The 22,758-nt window shown below is 44.9% G+C and overlaps 1 protein-coding gene across 1 annotated transcript; it reads right to left on the bottom strand.

Moving 5' to 3' along the window:
* Positions 1-9,410: 9,410 nt before the first annotated feature.
* Positions 9,411-11,028, bottom strand: LBX1 (ladybird homeobox 1). The gene is made up of 2 exons (XM_034440324.2): positions 10,704-11,028; positions 9,411-9,982 (listed from the first exon to the last, which is right to left on the bottom strand). Exons 1-2 carry the CDS (start codon positions 11,026-11,028, stop codon positions 9,498-9,500), a joined length of 810 nt encoding a protein of 269 aa, XP_034296215.1. The 3' UTR covers positions 9,411-9,497.
* Positions 11,029-22,758: the final 11,730 nt, after the last annotated feature.

Genomic DNA, 22,758 nt, shown 5'->3' with positions numbered 1-22,758 from the left:
AAGATAATGCCCAGAAATGGAATTGGTGTGAGCTTCTCCTTGAAGTGAGAGAGAAGGACCTGCAGCTTCTCTTTCTGTTGAGTCTTTGCCTTGGATTGTAAGGACAGGAGGGGTACCTACACTGTGAGCTTCAGGAAGTATGCTGTCCAATAATACTAGATAGGAAGGATCCTTTCTTAGGTACCGTGTTTCCCCGAAAATATGACCTACTCAGAAAGTAAGTCTTAGCTTGATTTTTACACGTGCACCCAATATAAGCCCTACTCCCCCAAATAAGCCCTAATTAAGACCCCGCCCACTCCAGGGTGCATGGGTGTGCGGCAGAGCTGCACTACTACTTTTCTTTGGATAGTTGCCGCAAGGCCTGGCACACCTTGGCCCATTTCTTCTGCAGTTGGCAAGGCTTTCCTGAAGGCCTCTGTAGCCGATAACAGAGCTTTGGATTGATCTGGAGCTCTGTTATTGGCTGCAGAGGCCTTCAGGAAAGCCTTGCTGGCCTTGCCAGATGAAGAAGTTCCTGAAGGCCTCTGATAGCGAAAAAGAGGCTGGGGGTGACACACACAAGTGAGGCAAGTCAGTAGATGACAAACCCCCCCCCAAAAAATAAGACCTGGTGCCTTTTTTGTGGCAAAAAAAATAAGACAGGGTCTTATTTTTGGGAAAACACTGGTATCAAAGGCTGGCACAATTATTTTTCTCCAAATTAGATGTCAAGCAAAATAATGAAATGTTACTATAGAACATTGTTTATGAACAATTACTATAGAAATAAACAATAGAACATTGTTTATGAAGCAAAAACACAGGCCTCCTGGATTATTTCATCCTTCAAGAGAAAAGGGACTGCTTTCATTCAAGACTTTTAATCAGCTCAATTGCATCCATGCAGTATGCTCAACAAGGTTAGGTTTAATATTATTTTTATGGATTAGCAAATGGTGCAACTCTGAAACTGGGCTGCTTCTGTTACCACGTTAACTATGTTGTATAAACCCATCATATGCTTGCTTGTGTGTGAAAGTCTTTTTGGAATCAAAAAGACTGGACTGCTGCATTACATTTTCAGCCTCAACAAGAGGGGGTGGTGGCAATGCTAGAACAAAAGATCTAAAAAGCTACAGTTTAGGAAGTTATTCCAGATAAACTATGCAGAAGAGTTTCATCTGATGCAAGGTTTTCAACAGACCAATTACAGTACTTTGCTGTTAAGCAGAATAGCCATTCACCAACAGATTAAAATGCTTGAGGACTTCAATGGCAAAGATAAGGATTATAGACAAAATACATAGATAGTGATTATTTGCATGCTTGAACAACTCAGACTAACATTCTAGCAACAATATTGTCACTATTCATGCAAGAGAAATCATTTGCTCTTTCCTACAGATATGGGAAAAATTGCTGGGAAGTTGCAAATATTCCAGTAGAGCAGGATTAAGTTCTGTCCTGTTTAATAGAGCATGTTGCATGTTTGTTTATTTTTTTTAACTGCAAAACTAGCACAGCTGTGTTTCTGACATATTCAGCTCTGTCTGTGACATCTTCCAACACTTAGGCCTTTTTAGGCATTTCGTGGCAGACCTTTTTCTTGATCACAAAACAGATCACTCTGCTGTTGGATTACTGGGATAGCTACCCCAGGCCACTGATTTGGGGTATCACCAAGGGGCAGCAAATCATTAACTAATTAATGCTTCTATTTTTTTCTAGTATAATTGCTAGGGGACTTGTGCTTATAGGGGTTTTTTTTTCCCTGTTGTTTGTTTAACAAAATAACTTGACCAGGCTTGGATACTGGGTATTTTGAATTGGGATTGGGAAAAGAGGTATCTCTTGCATCTTGAGCAGCCTTTTTCTTCAAAATCTAAATACACACTTGAAGTGGTGTCTGCAATGTAGTGTAAAAGGGATAAAAGGATGGTCTAAAATATTTGGAGAGCTTCAGGTTGAAAAATTAAGGATTTTTTCCCAGGGAAATTAGTGTATAGTACTGTAGTGGCACAGAAAGAGCATAAAAATATATCAGCCTCTATGCAGAGGAGTTCAGATCACTGAACTCAAGAAAAGCTTAATCATTTGATCTGCTATAAGCTTAGGTTCTTTGTACTTTGCATAGGTGGAATTGATCTTGGGAAATGTTTTGCTCAAAACTGTAGAATTGCTGAGCTCATCCAAATTAGCATGTCCACATGCAGTGTCCATACAACAAATAAGTAATCCAACATGATTAGTGAATTCACCCAAAATGATCAGGCAATACTTTGTTTCTCACAATCTATTAAATCTATTAAAAACCATTTTAGGCTAGCCTAGAGCATTGTGAGAATTCAGCCCATGAGCTTGTAGCAAACCTGGGATCTAAACACACATCCCGCCTCTATCAAATCAGCTGCCTAAATCAAAAATGCAAACTGAGCAAATCAGGGATGATCTTTACCTGCCCACTTAGCCTATTTATTTGAAATGCACTTACGCCATGCTTCCAAAGCACAAAACCCTCAATCCATCTCTCAGAGAAGAAGCAAAGTACAGGATTAAATAGGTCTGAGAAACTTGATGACCCCTCAGTTTAGCAGTCCAAATAACAGCAGCAGACATGCCAAAGATCTGCATCTCAAAAAATAATACCCTTGATGTATGGAAACAGATGTAAAAGGTTAGGTCACAGAACCTGTGCATCTGTTTACAGGCATCAGCTAATGGGGGGGGGGGGGCTGAAGGAGTCAGGATTATATAACCATACAAAGGAAGTGTCTAATATTAGCCATTAGGTCTAGTTTGAAATTGCAGGCTGTATGTGTATGCTTCGTCGCATGTTAAGTAGAATTTAGATTTCCATCTCCTATGGTGGGTGCCTCTAGCAGAAGTTCTTTGCTCATGGGCTGAGGGAGGCACAGTGTGAATCTGTTCTGAGACTGGTGGAAATATTGCATTGCAGTTGGAAGTTGCTCTTTCAAACATTCTCGTGCATGTGGCATCGATGAATGTATTAGTGGGCATCTTCTGCTGGATGTCCTTCAGTGAACTAGCTGATGTTGTTTGGCAACACTATTGTACTGATAGGGCAGTTATAATTAGACAAATCTAAGTTAGTTCCCTGTATTCCAGTTGGGTTTCACATATTACGCATTTGTGGGTAACTGATTATTCATTTATACTATATGGCACATGGCCATACTAAGATGCACAATCCCATACCATTTCATTCAGATGTATTCAGTTGCAGTTATTCTCAAGTGGTCCTGTATTGCATTTCAACCATGCATATTCATTTGAAAGGAAATTCTGATGTAGTGGGGTGTCTAAGGGTTCCATTTTGGGTCATATAGTCTCACACCGACTTACTTGCATGGGATATACATTTATAAAACTACGTTGACAGAATTTTTCCAACAGATCTAGTTGCTTGCATACGTATTTAAGAACGGTGTCTTTTAGACAGGGCTTGTGTGCATGTATGTAGATACACACACTGATGCCAGGAGAAAAGCGGGCGGGGGGGGGGGAGAGAAAGAGCGAGATGAGACTTCAATCCCAGAATCCGAATGAGGGAGGGGGGGGGAGAAAGAACCTTCCCTTTCAACAGGGACTCATGCATCAAACTTCAATTTTCCGGACGATTGAATTAGTGATTTTTTTTCCTCCTGAACTAAAATACACTTAAGTCTTTGGGATTAATTACCACGTTCTGGTCTCTCAGACGGTAGTATTAGTTATCGTTGCCACGTCTGACATCAACCCTGACACCTCATAAAATAAGGAACTGAATTTCACTGACTCAACCGTCTCTCTCCCTCAACCCAGCTGGGGAAGGGAAGAGGAAGGGTGGTGCGTGTGTGTGTGTGTGTGTGTCTACGGTTACCTTTGGGGAGCCCAATGGGACTAGAAGCCACAAAGACAAGACTTCGTGATAGGGGGAAGGGGGCATTTCGGGTTTTCACGTGCTCCACCCCCCACCCCCCCAAGGGATGGGAATGGGGGGTGGAGGGGGGGACTCAGAATAACCCCGTGTTTAGGTCTGGAAGAAACGACAGAAACGGGGTGATGGTGCCTTTTCTTCCGGAGGAAGAATGAGGAGATTGGCTGCCTCGGGATTGGATCCTGTCAGCAAAACACACCCGAGCATTCCGACAAACCGTTTTCGCGCGCGGACACGCCCTCTCGGGCACTTTTTTTACTGGGGGCTTCAAAGGGAGAGAAGCGTAGATGGATCTGCGGGCTCCAGGCAAAGAGGGAGAAGGAAGGGAGAACGTCCGAGCCAGGCGGCCTTCGCCGGGGCCCCTTCTTCGACGGCGTCCGCTGGGCTGAGTGCGCACCCATCGGCGGCCAAGCAGGGGCGCCAGTCCCGGAGGCAGCCCGCAGAAGCGCACCGGCTGGCGGAGAGCAACGCCTAGCGCAGATTCCGTGGGCTAAACACGCGCTCCCAACACGGAATCGGAAGCTAATCTAGCGCGTCGTACAAGAGCCAATGACCCCCCGCGCGACCGCCGCCGCCGCTTCGCCGAGCGCAGAGACTCGAGGGGGAACCGGCGATGCCAGATGACGCGCCAAGCGCGCCTCCCTCCCTGCCTCCCTCCCTCCCTCCCCGCTCCCTCCCAGCGAGCCGCTTCAGAGCAGGATCGGGCTCCCGCAGGAGGAGATGGGGGGGGGGGGTTGGGGGGGTGGATGAAGGGGAAAAAAAAGGTGGGGGCCGCAGGGCAGTGGTTAGAAAACAAGGCGCCGCTCCCGGCGGGGCTCTTGCAACTTTGGAGAAATTAGGCGGGGCCTTGTGGCTGTGGAAAGGAATCCTGGACTCCCCTGGCTCCCCAAAAAATGGGAGAACGGAGACCCCAGCGCAGCGTTTCAAGCGCTTCTCTGAGTTCTTTTTTTCTCCCTAAAGCAGTGTTTCCCAACCTTGAGAAGCTTGAAGATGGGTGGACTTCAACTCCCAGAATCCCCCAGCCAGCAGCGCTGGCTGGGGGATTCTGGGAGTTGAAGTCCACCCATCTTCAAGCTTCCAAGGTTGAGAAACACTGCCCTAAAGGATAACCATTTATTAGTTCTTTGTTTTTCGTGACAAGGAGATCGGTCGACGGACAGGCTGGCCCAGCGTCAGCTGCAGAGCTCTGATCCTAAACGCTCGCAGAATAGCCAAGGCCCCTGGCGCAAAAGAGGTCTCTATCTTGCGCGGTCTCTTCCCAGGCTTCGCTGCCCCGCGGCGCCTTTTTACCGGGCCGTCTCCAGTGAAGTTCAGTGGGATTTTCTAGGTCTAAGTGCGCTTCAGGTCGCACGTTCACGTTCATAGATTTGATGACCGATTAACACCCCCCCCCCGGTCGTTTCTGGGGATCCCGACTCGCCAGTGATAGCTAAAGTCACGCTAGAGAAAACTGAGCGGGCAAAGTGCCCCTTTCATCAAGTTCCTTCTTCTCTCCAAAGCAGAAAACTCGCCCTCCTCCCTCAAACCTGGCCGCTTTTGTCGGGGACATCATCTGGTTGATTTCCAAAGCGCCCAGCGCTCCTCCCCGTCGTCCTTTTTTTCTGGCAAGAGATGAAAGTCTCCCTCGCTCGGGGCTTTTGTCGACTAGTGATTTCATCAAACATCCACTCAACTTTGGCACGCCTTGGTGTCAAGATGTCTCTTGTTGGCCTGAATTCCCCGTTTCACAAATCTCCGCCAGTCTCGGAAAATATGTAACCCGTCAGCTTCGAGCTGGGGCAACAGGAGAACGGTGCAATATATTCTGATATATCGAAATAACCTTCGCTCCCGCTACCCCCCACCCTTCCCGGTTTCGTTGTAATTTTTCCGGTTTGGTTAGTTGGTATGGGCCAATTGCAAGAAAAGGAGGCAAGGTGGAGGGTTGCCCCTTCGGAATCCAGTTGAAGAAATCTACCGAAGGCAGAGCTCTATTAAATGAATAGGCTGATAGAAAAGCAAACAAACGGAAGGAGGCGTGTAAACCCCCCTTTCCTCCTCTTCCTCTCTAGAAGGACAAAAACCCTATTGTCCAGATAGATTCGTTTTGACCACCTCTCTCTGTCTCTCTCTGTCCCTGTCTCTGTTTCTTTCTCTCTCTCCTGGAAGATCAAAGGAAAGGAGGCAAACGTGGATAGAAGGGCCACGAATGAAGCAGGAAGCCCCCAGGAATGCAAAGGAGCTTCCAGGGATCGGCTTTCTGGAGATAATCGGGCATCTCAGGATCGGATCTCTGACTCTTTCCGTGCCACCTACCTGACTGCAGCGCCAACAATTTACAGGAACAAACCTCACCACTACTAGGCCGGAAGAACGCGCTGCTGCAAACGCGAGCAAAACTCTGCTTGTAGCCACGTGTGGAAAACTTGTGTGAGGCTTCTGGCTCCATCTCTGTCTCTCTCTCTCTGTCTCTCTCTCTTGTCCCTGGAGTCAATAGCTCCAAATGAACTCCTATTCGGTTCTCCCCACACCCATTCTTTTCTTTTTTCTTCTTCTTCTTTTCTTTTCTTTCTCAAAACACACCACATCTCTTGCTTCCGTTGAATTGTAGCATTTTTGCAGCCTCATTAAATCCATTCGAAGACAAAAGAAGAAAAGCTGGAAGGGGGAGAGAGGGAGAGAAAAAGAAAGAAAGAGAATCTGTGGAGAAGGGGGAGGGAAAGAACAGATAAAGAAAACAAATAAAGCCCTTTAACTAGATCTTCACATAAATGTCACAGTTTCTCAGCCTTTACGATATGCCTGCTTAGCATAAAAACACTTAAGGACAAGATTGAAGGCTTTGCGTGGTATCTGGACAGGAGTCAAACAAATCCCTGGCAAACAGACCCCCCTCCTCCCTGTAGATGCGAAGTGGGGAGGGGGCGAGAAAGACAAGTGTTGTCCCAAATAAGACCAAAGAAAGTGCCTTTCATTGTAATTCATAGACTTGTTTCAAATGCCAAGAGAGAAAGGAGAAGAATGGAAGCGCCCTTCGAAAGGCACAGATGCCCTAGTGCAGGGAGGGGGGGCTGAAGGGGGGCAGAGAGAAGGAGAGCTCCACTCCCATTATTGCGGAGTTAAACAGTGGAAGGGAGGGTTAACCTAATCCATCAAATTGTCTGGAAATGGTGAGGAAAATTCAAAAACCATATGGTCTCCAAGCGGTTTGGTCCTTTCCACGACGGAGGCACACGCTTCTTTCAGCACGGCGAGCCGCAGGAGGCAGCGCAGGCCCCATTGTCGCTTGTCACTTCACAGAAGAGGCCTCATTTGTCCCCAGTTTTCATGCTTTACGCTAAAAATTACAACGCCATCCATTTCCAAAGGGGAGAAAGATTGATTTCGCCTGAGAGAAACTGCTCCCCCCAAGCCCTCCCCGGGACACGCACACGAAACTCGCGGCGCCCCCCTCCCCTTAGTTGGAACCCCCAGTTCTTCCTCTTTTTGCCTCCCCCCCCCATCGCTTGGCCGCGGGGTCCGCCAGGTTTGCATTTCTCACATAAATTTCACCAAGAATGGGAAAACACGCGTTGGACCGTCAAAAAAATCCCAGAACGAGCCATTATTGAGCGGCAAGGGAGATGCATTTAAAAGAATAAAAAGGAAGGGGTGGAAAATTAAAGACCATTTGGCCCCAAAGTGATAATCAAGAAAGCAACATTTACCTGAAGGTTCCCCCCACAGGTCCGTTTTTGACAATTAGGTGGGGATGGATGGGTGTTATGATTTTCAGTATGTATTGTGTTTCTTTCTCACTCCCCTTACAAAAGCAAGTGATTTAACTTTTTTCTTTTTTAAAAAAAATCCGTATTAATAATGCATGGTTTAGCAATAAATAACTTTGTATTTTAAAAATACCTTGCTAGAAATGAATCCATAGATAAAAGTGGAATCTAACGGATAAGTGTGATAATTCTGCATGCAACACAGAGAAATCTGCTTCATAAACGTATCTCCTATATGCTATATTTTAAAATAACGATATGTGTGCAAATACACACACACAGAGGCGCACGGATCTTATTTCAAAATCTCATCGTTTTGTTCCCATGGAAGTTGCATCATTTGATAACTTCCACAATCATGCATCCTAAAGTATTATTCCTTTAGGGAACCTCTCCCAATGTTACTTTTGTTTCTTGACCGATTATGGTTGGTTTGAAATGCATGGTTCTTTTTGATAATTACTCAGCTCAAAAAGACAGTTAACTTGTTCTGTCCTTCTACAGCTAAAAGCAAACTTCACTATTCTTAAAGCATTTAAGGAATTAAATTTGAATCCCAAACCATCTGGCTTTCTAAGAACGTAATTCTCAAAGAAAACCTTAAAAATCCATATATTAAAATTTTAAAGGTTTTATTGTTTAGGAAAAATCTCATCTGTACAACTTTAAGAGACCACAACATTGTCTCTGTGGTAACTTAAATAAGCAGGCCTTTAAAACTGTTGTTTTTACAGATCAAAGAAAAAAATATGTACATTTATATTTATAGTGCTAATATCCTCATTTGTTGATGTAGGATCTCTTATTATTTATATTATTATTAGCAATCATAATAGTCTTACTATTTTTCTAGCATGCAAAACAATTCTAAAAAAGAGTACAAAATAAGTAGATTCTTTTCTGAAATCACCTTCATATAAAAATGCAAAAGGCAGCCTTTCTTTCTCTTAAATAAAAGCACAACAATAGCAATAAATGGTAAAAATAGTTTTTAATTGATAAAATGAGGCAGAATCTCACTTGAGATCAAATCCTAGGTGCTGGGGGGGGGAATGGGGGAAAAGTATATATTTCAAACTTCCATAGAGGATCTATCCCCGCAATATTTCAGAAAAATAGGAGCAAATAATAATGGTAAAATAAACCAAATTAAATAAATTAAATAAAGATCGTGCATATAGGAAACATGCAAGGAAAAGGCTGCTAGCCAGAGTCCAACTTAAATTTTACATGGAGTAAAAAAATTTTAAAAGCAAAAAACTTCCTAACGATGCATTGAAGTAATGGTATTTATTCCAAGGTTATGAGTTCTCTTATAAACAACAACAAAAATGTATATTATTAATTTAAAAAAAACCCTAAAAAAGTAAGTATCCAATACATATGCTTAAATATATCTATACAGAAGTTACCCATAATTGCACAGTTCCAAAAATGAGAGCTACCTGCTTAGGCAGCTGTTGGGATATTGATTCATACTATCATCGTTGTCGTCGTCGTCGTTGTTGTCATGGTCACAAGTGTGATTATTTTATATTGCTTATTGCTTTTGTTGGAGGGATAAACAACTGAGTTGTCAAGGAAGTGAGTTCCAATCCCTCCTAAAGTCCGGCGGGTTCCCCCCCCCTCCTCCCCCGGGGCTGCTGACTGAGGAAGAAGCGTGGAGGGGCGCAGTTCTCTCCTTGCCAAGAGGTGGGAAGTGGGCGGGTGGGGGGGGGGGAAAGAGAGGAAATGCCTGGGCCATTTCTCTGCTTGTTTTTGTTTGCGAGGCAAAAGAAGAGCTGGGAGAATAGAAGGAAGAGGAGGAGGGCCGCCATCACCACTGTCACCATTCAGTCATCGACGTCAATTTCCACGTCTTCGTCCTCCGAGCAGTCCTTGCTACTGCCCGGCTGGTCCGTGAGAGGAGAGGCCGGGGAGAGCTGGAGGGCCCCGTTACCTTCCAGTCCATGTTTGGGATGGGTGGGAGAAAGGGAGCGGGACTTCGCTCTCCCTTCAGGGGTTGCCTCCAGCTCAGCAATGGCTACAATATCCACCTGGCTGCTGGGTCCCAGTTTCTTGGCAGACTCCACGTCTGCTTTCATCTCTTCCAGGTCCCGCTTGAGTTTGGCCCTGCGATTCTGAAACCACGTTATCACTTGGGCATTGGTCAAACCCAACTGCTGGGCTATCTGGTCCCGATCAGCGGGGGACAAATATTTCTGGTACAAAAAGCGCTTCTCCAGCTCGTAGATTTGATGGTTTGTAAAGGCTGTTCTAGATTTCCTCCTTTTCTTGGGGGTCTGCCTCTGGCCAAAAATAGTCATCCCATCCCTTCCTGCAAACAGGCAGAAGAAGGCTTTTCAGTCCCCCGTGCAAACGGGCCCGCAGGCAGAGAAAGCGCCCGCCCGCCCGCAGCCCACTCCCCAGGCGGCTCCCTCTCTCAAGTCTGGGGCCCGAAAAGACTGGGGCGGAGGACAAGAGCCACACGGCCCTAAGGGAAACACCCATCCCGGCCTCTCTCCCGCCTCGCTATCTGTGAAAGGCCCCCAAAAACCGTGTTGCGGCGCACAGGCCAGATCAGATTCAACGGGACTCTTCTCCTTCCCGGCTAGAGGGAGAGGAGGCCCCAACTTCCCAGGCCCCGTCAGGACCGCTATAGATATATTGGAGGTGGGGGACGGAAATCGAATGGGTGCTCCAGAGTCGCCCACATTTCACGCCAGAATTGCTTAAATCCAGCAAGGTCTAAATAGGGAGGGAGGGAGAGACAGAAGGGAAGATGTTGATTTGCAAAACCTCCCTACTTTCCTCTCAAAGGGTCCGACCTAGAGTCTTAGGCAGGTGGAACTGCTCCTTGTTTTAGGGGGCCCCCCCCGTTGGTTTGTTTCCAAGAAGCCGCTCGCCCTGACTCCTTATTTCTCGAGCCGGCTGCCGGGGAAGTTCTCAGCGGACGCTCTCCAACAAACGCAATGGCCACAACTCCCGGTCCTACCCTCATCTCATCACCACCTTACAAGGATGGAGGCCCGGGCCGGTCAACCGGCCCCGCGTCTTACCTTCTGCCGCTTGCAGGACGCTGACTTCCAGCCCTTTGAAGGTCTTGCTGGCTAGCTCCTCGAGGGCGCAGAGAGGCGAGGTTTGCGAGAGCAGTGCCCGGCTAGAAAGGGGCAGGGCAGCCGGGGGGTGCTTCTCGGCGGCGGAGAGCAAGTGGGCAGTCCCGCAGATGGTGTAGCTTCTCCTCACCGAGGGCTTGTTGAGGATGTCCTCGATGCTGAAGGGCGTCAGGGGTTTGTTGGAGTTGGCCGGAGGTGGCAAGTGGTCCAGAGGGCTTCTCCGGCGTTCCTCGGCCGAGGCAGCTTTGCCTTCGTCTTTGGAAGTCATGCTTGCCGGGTGTTTGGGATTCCTCTCCTTCCCCACCAAGGCACCCCCTTTCACTTCCTGGTTCCTCTCAGCCTGCTTTGACACCCCCGCCGTTCTTTCCTGCAATCGCCAACACGGAAAAGCGAAGAGGAGGCAGGGGTGGGGGTGGGGGGGCGCCCAAAGAAAGAAAAGGCAAAACAAAACAGACCCCCAACCTAACCCAAACGGCGGCCACGCTACCTAGCAGGGCTGATGGCCATGGGACGGGAGAATGGGGGCGACGGGATAACGAGGGGCTGAGGAGCCCTTCCTGGACGGCCAAGAATCTGCGGTCCTGCCCAGGGAAAAGGTAGCTAAGGCGCTTCTTCCCACTTTATTCTCTAGCTGGCTCTGCTCTTCGCAGCTGCTGTTTTAGGAGACACCCCCTCCCCAGTAGTTCCAGATGCCCCCTTCTCTCTCTCTCTCTCTCTCTCTCTCTCTCTCCCTCTCTCTCTTCCTCCCTCTCTCTCCCAGCAAGAGGGGGTCTCTTCCCCAGCCAGCCTCTTCTTCCTCGGGCTGGGGCAGAAAAAGCAGCGAGAGACGGAGGCGAGGTAATTGACTCTGGCTAACAAGTGATTGTTGACTAGGAGGCGATCCTGACCCTTTTCGCCCCTCTCTCTGCCTGCCTCTTCCTCGCTCCCTTTCAAGTCTGGCCAATGCAGGCTCTCCCTCGCAACTTGGTTAGGCCATTAATTGGGAGGCGGAGGGTAGGTGGAGCCCACTTGAATTATAATGTGGAAATACCCTTGTCATATTCTGTCCCCACTATTTGCTTGGACGTATATATTTTAAAATTACATTACAGCCTGGCTTTATTGCATCAGGATAATACAGTGTGGTTGGAGGAGAAATTAAATAACCCTCCAAAATCCCATCAATATTTCCTTTCCAGTTCCTACTCCCCCCTCCCGTCTTTCAGTATGATGATTATTAGACTTTTAGAAATTGTACTAGCATCATCATCATCATCATTACCATCATTATTTCTAACCAAAGGCAGAAGGAATGAACTTATCACAAGGTAAGGATTATTTTTCGTCAAAAGCTTATTCTAATTTTGCATGCATGTTTATGCATTCTATTTTCCGAAGTTATAAGAATGTACCTTTTATTTGCAATGCTCAAAGAAGCTTCCATCAATGTGTGCCCACATCTTGTGTGATTTTTAATCTTAGCAAGCTTTACATAAGAGTTCAGTAATAAAGTCCCCGTTTGGGATATATTTTAATCTAAAATAATACAATTTGAAGGACTTGTTATTGGATATATTATTTCTCTCCCGTTGTATACTGTATGATTGGACTAATTCAACAGCAATTTTTTTCTATTTCTTTGTGGGGGAGGGGTTGTTTGTTTTGGTTCTTGTTTAAAATATTAATGAATTATTGTTTCATATATTGCTATAGCGTTTGTGTCCAGACCTAAGAAACGGGGCGATCTCTGCTTTTTTTTTTTACTTTACTTCCACAATATACTTAACTGGTGTTTGGTTCCTGCCGCTTTGTGACCAATTTATATCCCGTAGATTGCCTTCACTAGATTATTATTATTATTACTATTACTGTTGCTGCTGTTGCTGTTAATACTACTACATCATTTTCTGCATAGTACATTCAAAGAACTGAGCTTAAGCTTTAGAAAATATATCATCCTGGTAATACCTCGAGGACAGCAGAGGGAAAGCAAACGAGAACGTGCAGTCCTCCTGTAGCTCGAGCTATAATTCAAGAGAAAAGGGCCACCAAAGAACGGAAGGGAGATATTTCATTTCCTTTTAAAAACTCCAGATGATCCTGACAAGGAAGGATTCCCCCGCCTTTCTCTCCCACAATACCCCCCCCCCTTTTTTTTACGGCTTCCACAAAAGCTTAAGCAGAAATACTGCTCTTGGAGGTGAAGGACTTGGAGCCCAGAGGGGCCGTGTCATTTCTTGGTTCTGGTGAAGGCTGGCTGAAGATCAGAAGGTGGTAAAGGTTCCCAGAGAGGCAGGGGAGGTTTATCTGGGACACTGCTCTCTCTCGCTCGCTCGCTCGCTCCTCGCTTTCAGAGGAGGGCGGGGGGGGGGGGGAAAGAAACATTTTTCGTCAGTTGCTCTTGGCTTTGAAAAGAGAGAAAAATATGAAAGCATCGAGTTCCGAATTATGGCCAAAAAGGCAGAGTCCTTTTTGTCAGTTTTTTAGTATCTAGTTAAATATGAAATGGGAACGGTCATTTTCGAGAGGAGGAAAGGGCTGCGAAGGATGGTGTTGGCATAGATGTTGTACAGAAGCCGCGATACTGATGCCTGTTGAGATATTCTTTCCCAAGGCCCTTTGTTTATAAACGAAGAGCTCTCACAATTTCAGGTGACACTACTTACCTAAATCGGGTTTTGACACCCACCTCACCATCCCTCCTTCCTTTGAAATCGCAACCAGATTGGCTCCCGGGAAGGGAAGGGGGGGGGCAGAGGAACATTCCAGAATGCCAGCAAAACTGAATGAACCTCTTGCACCTTCAGTGTTTGTCGTTCTGGTGAGTGACTTTTTTTCCACAAACGATTACCTGGAATCACCCTCCTCGCATCCCCCCCCCGCCCCATTTCACGCCTAGGCTCTGGTACTGAGAGGAAACCTTCAATTCCCCAGACCCCCTTCCCCGCTTATTTATGATCTACCCGTGAAACTTCATGTCTGTTAAGCTAAAATTCAATAAATCTCTTCTACACCTTCCTTTGCGAAGCTCAACAAAAGGCACAAGAGCTGTATTTTAACGCCACCGCTCTGACGAAGCTCGGAGAGGCTTCGGATCTCTCCAGCTCTGCACTCGACACCGAAGGCATATATTTAACTATTCCTATAAAACATGGTAGCCCTTCAAGGGGGAACAAAGAAACGGATGAGGTGGGGAAGCAAAAATATTTTTTTGAAAAAAATAATAATAAAGGGAGGGGGGAGGGAGAGACGGGATTTCTGTTCCACACCAAGGCTTCGGATTAAGATAGGATTTAAAGCAGAGTAATTATTTCTCTTCAACCCATTTCAACCCATTATACCCTGGAACTCAGGGAGTAGTGAAAAAGTGATGAATTCAAGTATTCCCTTGTGGCCTGTCCCGGATTATGAATAAGATAGAGAAGGGGTTATGACAATGACTGTGGGTCCAAAACAGGTGCCCCCGTTAAATAAGGCAAACTAAAAAGGGCAGCTTGTGATCTGTGATGTAAAAAGGTTCATCGTATGCTAACCCCCACATGAATTACAGAGGAGGTTACGGCGGATTTCACGTCTTTATTTATTCCCACCTACCTCTCTTTCCAATACTCATAACCCCTGGCCGATTGGCATTTTATGCCATCTGGGGGCTGCTGCCAAGAGAGAAAGCCCACCCTCATCCCCCTCCCACCCCCCGCATTTAGAAGTGCTATTTGTCCTGTGCTGAGTTCATGCCAGGCAGCAAATAAGACAGCGAAGTCAAAGGGTTTATTTCCTGAAAAGAGTCCTCGCCTACCTTTCTTATTGCTCTCTGGGAGTCTCTTTATGCAGTGACCTATTTTTAAAGACCTATATTGGGTGATTTGTCACCTCAAATACTACAAGGGGTTTAAGGGAAAGGGGAAACATCCTAAATCTAAATTGTTAGGTTTCTTTCTTGACTTTATCCAGAGAGGCTTCTTTCCTTTAGATTTCTTGTTTTGACAAATGGCCGTGGCTCTCAATCAATCGCAGGCGCGCACACATACGAGCAGCAGCCGCTGCAATCTTTGTTAGAAGGTACTTTGGCACTGCGATGCCGTGGAAGGGCTCGGTCCCGTTGACGTTAGATCGTCCTGGGAGCTTTAATAGGATGTCTGGGAATTAGGCGCTGATCTCCGAGACAAGAACAGTGGGGCTTCTCCTCTGCAGGTCTACGAAAGGTCGGTTCAGGTGGCTGCGGGCAAGCCGGATTCTGCGTTGCGTTTTATACGGTACCGACCTGATGTGACCGGGAAACAAGGCAGGGACAGAAATGATTGTCCAAAAGGACCGGGGGAAGGGAAAGGACGGGCTATATTATTATTATTAATAATAATAATATTAATAATTCAATTTATATGCCGCCTTTGTCCGGAGACTCAGGGCGGCATATGGATTCTATATGGATGCAAAGGAGTGTCCAGGGTCTCCAGGGATTCATCGGAATTCGCTTCCACCTAAACCTTTAACTTACACGTGTCTGTGACATAAATAGACGATCTTTCTGCCCCTATCCCAAACATCTTTAGATTATGACGATGGGTGCCTGCGGATCGTTCAAACCCGGCAAGCAAACTTAAAAGTTACAAAAGGCATTCCCACCCTTCCCTTCCCTTTCTCCCCCCACCCCCCCCGCACCTCTTAGCCCCTCCTGATTTCTCGCGAGACCACTTACAAGCACCCACACGCATGCGCTAAAGGACGCCTCTCGCAGGGCAACTGCATGGTGGTAAATGCTGAATCTCCCCGTCACAGGAAATAAAAGTTGTTTCAGCCTCCCCGCTTGACGGTTCCCTCTCTAGTTACGTTCACTACGGTGTATCAGTCCAGTAGCCAAGCGAAGGGTAGATTTGTGTTTGAAAGTAAATACGGTGATTAGACGCCTCTAGGGTGTTCGGGCCATGCCTGTCTCTCGACCCTTCTCACTTAACTGGGGTTGCTGTGGTTGCCTTTAATCCGAGGTGAGGGGCGGCCCTCGAGGGACGCGGCTGGAGAAACGAAGGGAAGGCTCCATACGCGGCCTCCGTGTTTGCCAGAACTGAACCGCCTTTGCCTTTGGGATACCAGACTCTCATCCCTCTTTTGAAATACCAAAAGTGGGCCTGAAACTGGGACAGTGGTGTTACTGGTGCTCTTGTGTGTGAAAGGGAGAGGGAGAGGGAGAGGGAGGGAGAGGGAGTGTGAGTGAGAATGTATGGGGTGGGATAGAGGATAGAGGTTTGTTTTGCAAGAAAAAATAAGAAATTAGTGAGGAGGTAGAGAAATAAAGTGCTCGGGACTTGACTGGTTGCCTTTGTCCGCAGGACTCTAGAAGCAGACTCAGGTTCACGTTTAAAGTATTTACTCCGGAATCCATTCTTTGGGGTAATTGCCAAAGAGCGAAGCGGATCCCGCTAATCTTGACATCTTCCCAGGTCTTTTTTTCAACATGGCAGCCCCGCTGCTGGCTCCGCAAATGGTTATGGGGTAGGTACACCGCCGCCGTTGCTGTCGTCATGGCCTGCACGTTAAATAACCAGAAGATGAAAACACATAGAAAAACGCATCCGAAGTGAGGTAGCTTGTTCTGCAGCTACTGTGGAAAAGGCATCAGGAGTGAAGCCATTTGACAAGAAGAGAACATTGGGACTTTCTGAAATGAATTGAATGAATGAAAATGAATCCCTTCTTTCTCCGAACCATTGTTTCTAAGCCAATCTATCTATAGCACCACAAAAATAAGTACTGCATCTACAAATCTGTGTTCCTTGAATCAATTATAAAATCTGCAGGGATTTTCAGTGGAAAATGTAGGATGTGGCTTGGGGAGCTGTAAATACTCAAGAGTAAATCTGATAAACTCGGGTTTATAATGTTATCACAATAATTGGCCAGTTTCTTGGAAATAATAACATTCACTTAAAACAAGGCTTTAGGAGACAATTTACAACAGTTCAGTTGCTTGTAGTTGAGAACTGCAAGTGAGAGTTGCAGGTTTACACCCTAGACAGGAGAGTAGAATTCAGTCAAAAAAAGAGTAGTGTAACAAATGGAATTCAGTCAAAGATCAGGGAGCAGATGCTTTTAAGTTTAAACTTATTGCAACTCAAGAAATGTGAGTGCCTGTTGTGCAATACTGAAATCCATGGGAATGCCTTCAAACGGTTTCTTTTTACAAGAAGTCATCATTTCCTTTAAATACATATATTCTATTATCAGTGATTTTGGGAAATAATGGAATCTGATTTTCCTGCCAGTTCCTATTAGCTTGATGTATCATTTCCGTCCCTGCTCTCTGAAGGACATTAGCAAGTTCTCCACCATTTGTCTGGAATAGACAAATTTGGGGGTAACAACGGGCATATTTGGTGTTCTTCCAGGGGTAGACCTAAGAGCCATTCCTTGAGTGGCTGAGAACCTTGCTGCATCACTCTTTGATTTCTGAGTGCGATAGCAGCCCTGTTTTCATCACTACTACATAAGCACAGTGCTGTATGCATGGTGCTATAAATCCTAGGGAAATGGCCAGGAGGAAGTTCATAGCATAGATCAGTTTGCAGGGATTGGAAGGTTTTACAGTTCATCATGTGTCCCTTTTGCATGGACCGAGTAGCTATCTAGTTTTCCAGAAAGGGCAGGTCAAGGTCACTGCTCATCCTATACTTCAGGCTGCCAGGCTACTAGAAAAGCGAATAAGATTTTTTTCTGAATGTGATATGTTCCCCTCCCTTGAAAGTAACATTCAAAAGGGGATCACTCTGTTGCCTAAAAATAGTGAGACAGAAAGAAACTAAGGGTCCTCTGTGTGTGGGAGGAACTCTAGAGATGCCAAATTAGTAAAGGCAACCCAGACTCTCAAATGTGCCAATCTGGGCAGGACCATGAAGTCTGGATGTGGGATTCTCAGAAAGGCCTGGGGTGTTCTGTCTGCTCCCCAGAGCCTGCATTAATTGCCAAGATGTGTACGCTTCAATGCAGGAATTCAACGGGGCCTCTCCAAGTGTAAGGATGACCGAGAAGGGCACAGAAGAAGCATGACGAAGGCAATAGATGCTAAGCCCCAGAGCTACAATATGTTTAGTTTTTGGCAAACAACTTGAGTTGTTATACCCCCAGCTGGAAACTGCCTCCAGTGACTTAGTTTTCCTCAGTCTGAAGCCTTCCACCCATAATTGGGACTATAACTTCTAAGATTCCCAGCTGAAAGCAGTGCTACCTGTGAGTTCTGGAAATTGTAATTCCATTGAAGGCACTAGGAGAGGAAAGACTTTCATTACTCTTGGTGTAGATTACCATTTCTCCACTAGTTTTCTGGAAATGAGTTGGAGTCCCACTGAAGATTGATTTCTGCAGATTTTGCAAAAGGCTGTCCAGCATCTAAATTAAGTTCTTCCAGAGCAAAATTGAGCACCTTTTATCGATTTTTGATGAAAGGGGATGGTTTTTTAAAAATACAATTCTGGTGCTGGTCATGTTGATATCAAGGCTTGGGGAACTAATCCAATAAGTCCAGATAGAAACAGCCCTGTTAAAGAATTTGAAGGGCTTGGACCAACAGTTATTTTCTCCACTGACTTCTAGGTAAACATGTTATAAACTTTGCAGGCATGTTAACACTGGGGGGGAAAAAACCTTGTCTTCTCAAGGAAAATAACTTTCAAGTAACTTTCATGTGCCTCATTGCAGTCCAAAAGCATCTTTCTCAGCAAAACTGGATAGCTGATTAGATATTTTCACCCGTTGAAAAGCCGCTCAGTTGAAAGCAGATCCCCTTTTCCTTTGCTTCCTGAAGAAGAAAGCTCAGGCTTTCCTTTACACTTAGGCTTAGCACTTCATCCTAGAAGTTACAGTAATTGAGATTGATCCCCCACCATCCCGAAAATCTGTCTTTTATGAGGCTCTAACCCTGGCAAGAAGACCCTGGTGACGAGAAGGCTGCTTTTCTTTGAAGAGAGACAAGGTTTGATTTCTCTCTCTCCACTATGGGCTATTATAAATACTGGCACGGTGGCAGGGAAAGGGAGGCTAAAAGGGGCAGGGGCGGGAGCGCTGTCTGGACATTGCGGCTGGTCCCATTGTTACTTCAGGCTTGATAAACGGGCATTCATCTTGGCTGACCTCTGCCCATTTTCGTCCATGGGAGTGCCACCTGTCACAGAAGTATAATGAAAGACGACGGCATACATCATTCAAGTGTTAAGAACTAAAGTGACTGAGTACAAATGACACCTCCTCTCCTTTCCCGACCGGGCTAATCCCCCTGCTCGTCTTTTCGGGCTGAACAGTTGGAGCTCTTCGCTCGGCCCAGAGCTGGTAAACAGATCCCCAGAAGGATGCCAGCAAGCCAAGCCAAAGGGCCTCAATGCTTGTTCAGGCCTGGGTAGGAAGAAATCGCCGAGGGGCAAAGAACGGTGAGGTGGTTTCTCCTTGACTCCTTTATTTACGGGAGTGCACAACATGAAAGCGACAGCCTGGCCAACACAAAGGTCAACTTCATTCAACACCCTGCAGGCTGAAGGAAACTGTGCCTGAGGGAGGGAGGGAGGCAGGCAGGCAAGCAGACTTTACAATGGGATGCCCTTAGCTCTGCTGGAAAGATGGTTTATAGTAAGGCTGCAAGGCTGTCTGGCTAATGGGCTAATTTGAATTCTCCTTGTAGGTGGAGGATGAGGAGTACAACGGCCTGACAATGTTGGCCACTGTTTTTATTTCCATCCTACAAGTTGGGCTGAGAGGGCAGCAGGTAATAAGTAGGGAAGTGAGGTTCATGGGTTTTGGAGAACTGGGGTGGGGTAGGGGAAAGAAAGGGGTTCCTATATTGTTCCAATATAGCCCCATGTCAGTATAGCAAAATTAGGGTGGGGACTGATACTAATTATAAAACATATCCAAAGTGACCTGCAAGTTGCTGGGAAAGTTAACTTCTTTGAATTGTTCCCTCAATCATCCCTCCAGGTCAAATCAGCCACTGAAATTCATTTAGAAACCTCATGCTTCCTTGACTTGCACACCCACTGATTGCATTTAAAACTGTTCAAAAACATTTCTCTTTAATAAGCAGGGAGCTAGGTCAAATCAGCACAGAAAGCTTTGCCAGGGGTATTAGTTTCCCATCCCCACATCATACCAAGATACACTGCAGTGTTGAAGTTTTGCTTATTCAGAGTTAGAACCCCTCTTGAAGTACCTGTTCTAAGAATGAAAATTAGTTCACAAGCAAAGCGATCCCTGCTCTCTACTAGGCAACCAGTATTCACTCAAATCTAGCTTAATAAATTTTCCAAGCCAAGGGCACTGAATATATACATATTGAGGTATTGCAATCCTGCTTTTATAATTTAATCATGATTTGTATGAAAAGTGTCTATATTTTTTTTTAAAAAATGTATATCTCCATTTCCCTAATTTGATATGTTCATGATCTTTTGTTAACTGTTTCTTTGTGCATGATAAGATTAGAAATGGCTTAAATAATCCTGTTTCTTTAACCTCCATCTTTCTATATATCCCTCTCCATTTTAGACCTCCAGATCTCTTTTGATGTAGTTGCTAGAATAATATATGACTCACCCATTGAGGCTCACTCTCCAGCAGTTCATTGGCCTTTACTGAATTCACTGGGACTAAAATGTGTAAATATAATGTAAAGTGCCTGTAACTCCAGGCACTGGAGAGAGACTGCTATATGTTTGTGCCACCATAAAGTGAGTAGTCTTTAAGACATCACAGAACTTTTTATTGTCGGTGCCTATAATAAGAGCATATTCCCCATACTTTATGACGTCCTAGGTTCTTGGGAAGAATGTTAACACACCAGTTAAAGAACAGGTAGATGTGACTTCCTATTGCTATGTGAACAGATCATCATCATCATCATCTATACAAAATACATCCAAATTTCTTACAGTAATCCTGTTAAAATACAGTTATTCAAAATAGCCTCAATGAATTAGGCTTTGCCCTGACAACTAAGAATTAAATATCTCAATTCTAAGAATATGATCGGGAGAATAGGAATTAGGTCTCAATGCAGTTGGAAGCACATCATGTTGGGGAAAGCTAGGTAAAAAAACTTTTTTTTGGTGTAATTGAATTGAACAACAGTTCAGAGATTCTTGCTTAAATTCTATTAATTTCAGAGTAACTCCATAGGCTGTCAGAAATTCAGTGCAATCCTATGGAAGTTTTCCAGATGTAATTTCTTATTTAAGGAATAATCCAGATTATTCTTAAATAAGAGATAACCAGTAAACATTTACCTTGGATTTACCTCTGATTTGGAATATATAGCTGTCCACTTTGCATAAAATTGTCCTCTCTGAATAATAGGAATAAACGTTTTCCTTTCAGTTTTTAACTAGAACATGATTAGGTCAGGATTTTTTTCTTTTGAAAGAACCACTTAAGTATTATTTTAAAAACTATGTTTAGTTTTCAAAGGATACCAGCTGCTTGAAAAGAAACTAAACTCTAATGTGGATTCATTAGCAGAAAATACTTTACAGACATAAAATTCCATCAGTGTGTGTACTGAATGAGAGTGAAAAAATCACTCAGTCCAATGGGAAATTCTCCTCTTCAAACTCAGTTGAATTGATTGCACAAAAGCATCAGGCTTCCTCATTCATGGCCTGGGGATTTGGGCAGGAGAACCTACCAGATAGTTTGGCTTACAAGAGGTAGAAATTCAAAAGCTCCTCCAACAACATTTGTTTTCAGGAGACTATTTGTGCTGCTGCAAATAAGAACAACACAGCCAGGACATTTGTTTTGATGATAACCTTTTCAAGTGACCAAGAACAAATTTATAGAGACCAACTAAAATGTGATGGTTACCTGAGTGAATTGACCTGTTCTCTTCTCTGTAAGAAACCCGCAGGCTATGTCAGAAGTAGCCTTTTTTAGATTTGTGGGACCACAAATCTCCTTTGGAAAATAAAAAACAACAATGCTTCACAAAATGTCCAACTGAGGTTCTCTAGGACTCTGGAACTTGCAGTCAACCCTGTGTAGTGTATACCAGAGTATGCCATCAATGTGAGAGATGTGACACTCCTCTCTCCCCCCCCCAAAAAAATATCCATAGACTTTCTAAAGTTGCTACTATGTTTAACCAAACAAAGGTGAAATCACTAAATGTGTGACTGGAGGATGACTGAATTAACTGTATTTCATTTTAATTACGTCTTTTCTGTGTGGTCTGGCTCTTTCTTGAGAGAAAGCTGCACCGTGAGCTGTCCTAGCCTACAGAAGGAATTCTGTTCCCAGCGGAGAGAAAGACATGGCATTGAAAGCCGTGGAGCAATTGCAAAGACTAAAGAAAACAGCCACAGGAAAAAAACGTTTCCTTTTCAAGTGCTCTTTGGAAACATCACTTACATTTGGATGAAGGCTCTATGAAATTAATTTGCATATCCTTCAATATGGTACAGTAGAATCAGATCCTGATTACCCTGTGAAAAATGTGTCCTTGTGTTTAGCTCAGAGGGAGATGCAGTACCCCTATGTAGGCACACATTTCCAGCAGCTCAGCTGAGAAATACTTTCATATTCAGTGGTCTGGCCAAGAGCATGAAAGTTATAGTCTACAATACTAATTTAATAGGACTCTATGTAAATATGCACATGCTTGTGCTGTTGACTTCTTTTGATTGTTATGTGTGTGAAAGTGAAGTGGATTTCTTTCTACAAATAGTTCATCTTTAGAGAAGAAAGTGGTGGAGGTCCAGGGCAAACTGTGATGGAGACGCCTGCAAAATGTCTCTTTCAGAACTTCCTCCCAGACTTGGAAAGCTAGAGAGAAAAAGCAAACCCTTCAGAGAAAGAACCAGTGTAGCTTTCGGATAGTGAGCCAAGCAATCCCTTGATTTTATGACTAGCTAACAGTAAAGGCTGCAACATAAGAAAACCTTCAGATTAAAACCTTGGTCCTTTAGGGATGCAATTCATTGTGAACATTGAGAGGAAATTAATTTGAAATTAATGTACACTCATGCTACTTGCTTAAAAGACATTTCTA

This window comes from Pantherophis guttatus, chromosome 6 (genome assembly GCF_059756535.1).
Source record: "Pantherophis guttatus breed Tessera chromosome 6, ASM5975653v1, whole genome shotgun sequence".
In the NCBI taxonomy this organism is placed as follows: domain Eukaryota; kingdom Metazoa; phylum Chordata; class Lepidosauria; order Squamata; family Colubridae; genus Pantherophis; species Pantherophis guttatus.
This window is presented reverse-complemented; position numbering and strand designations above follow the sequence as displayed.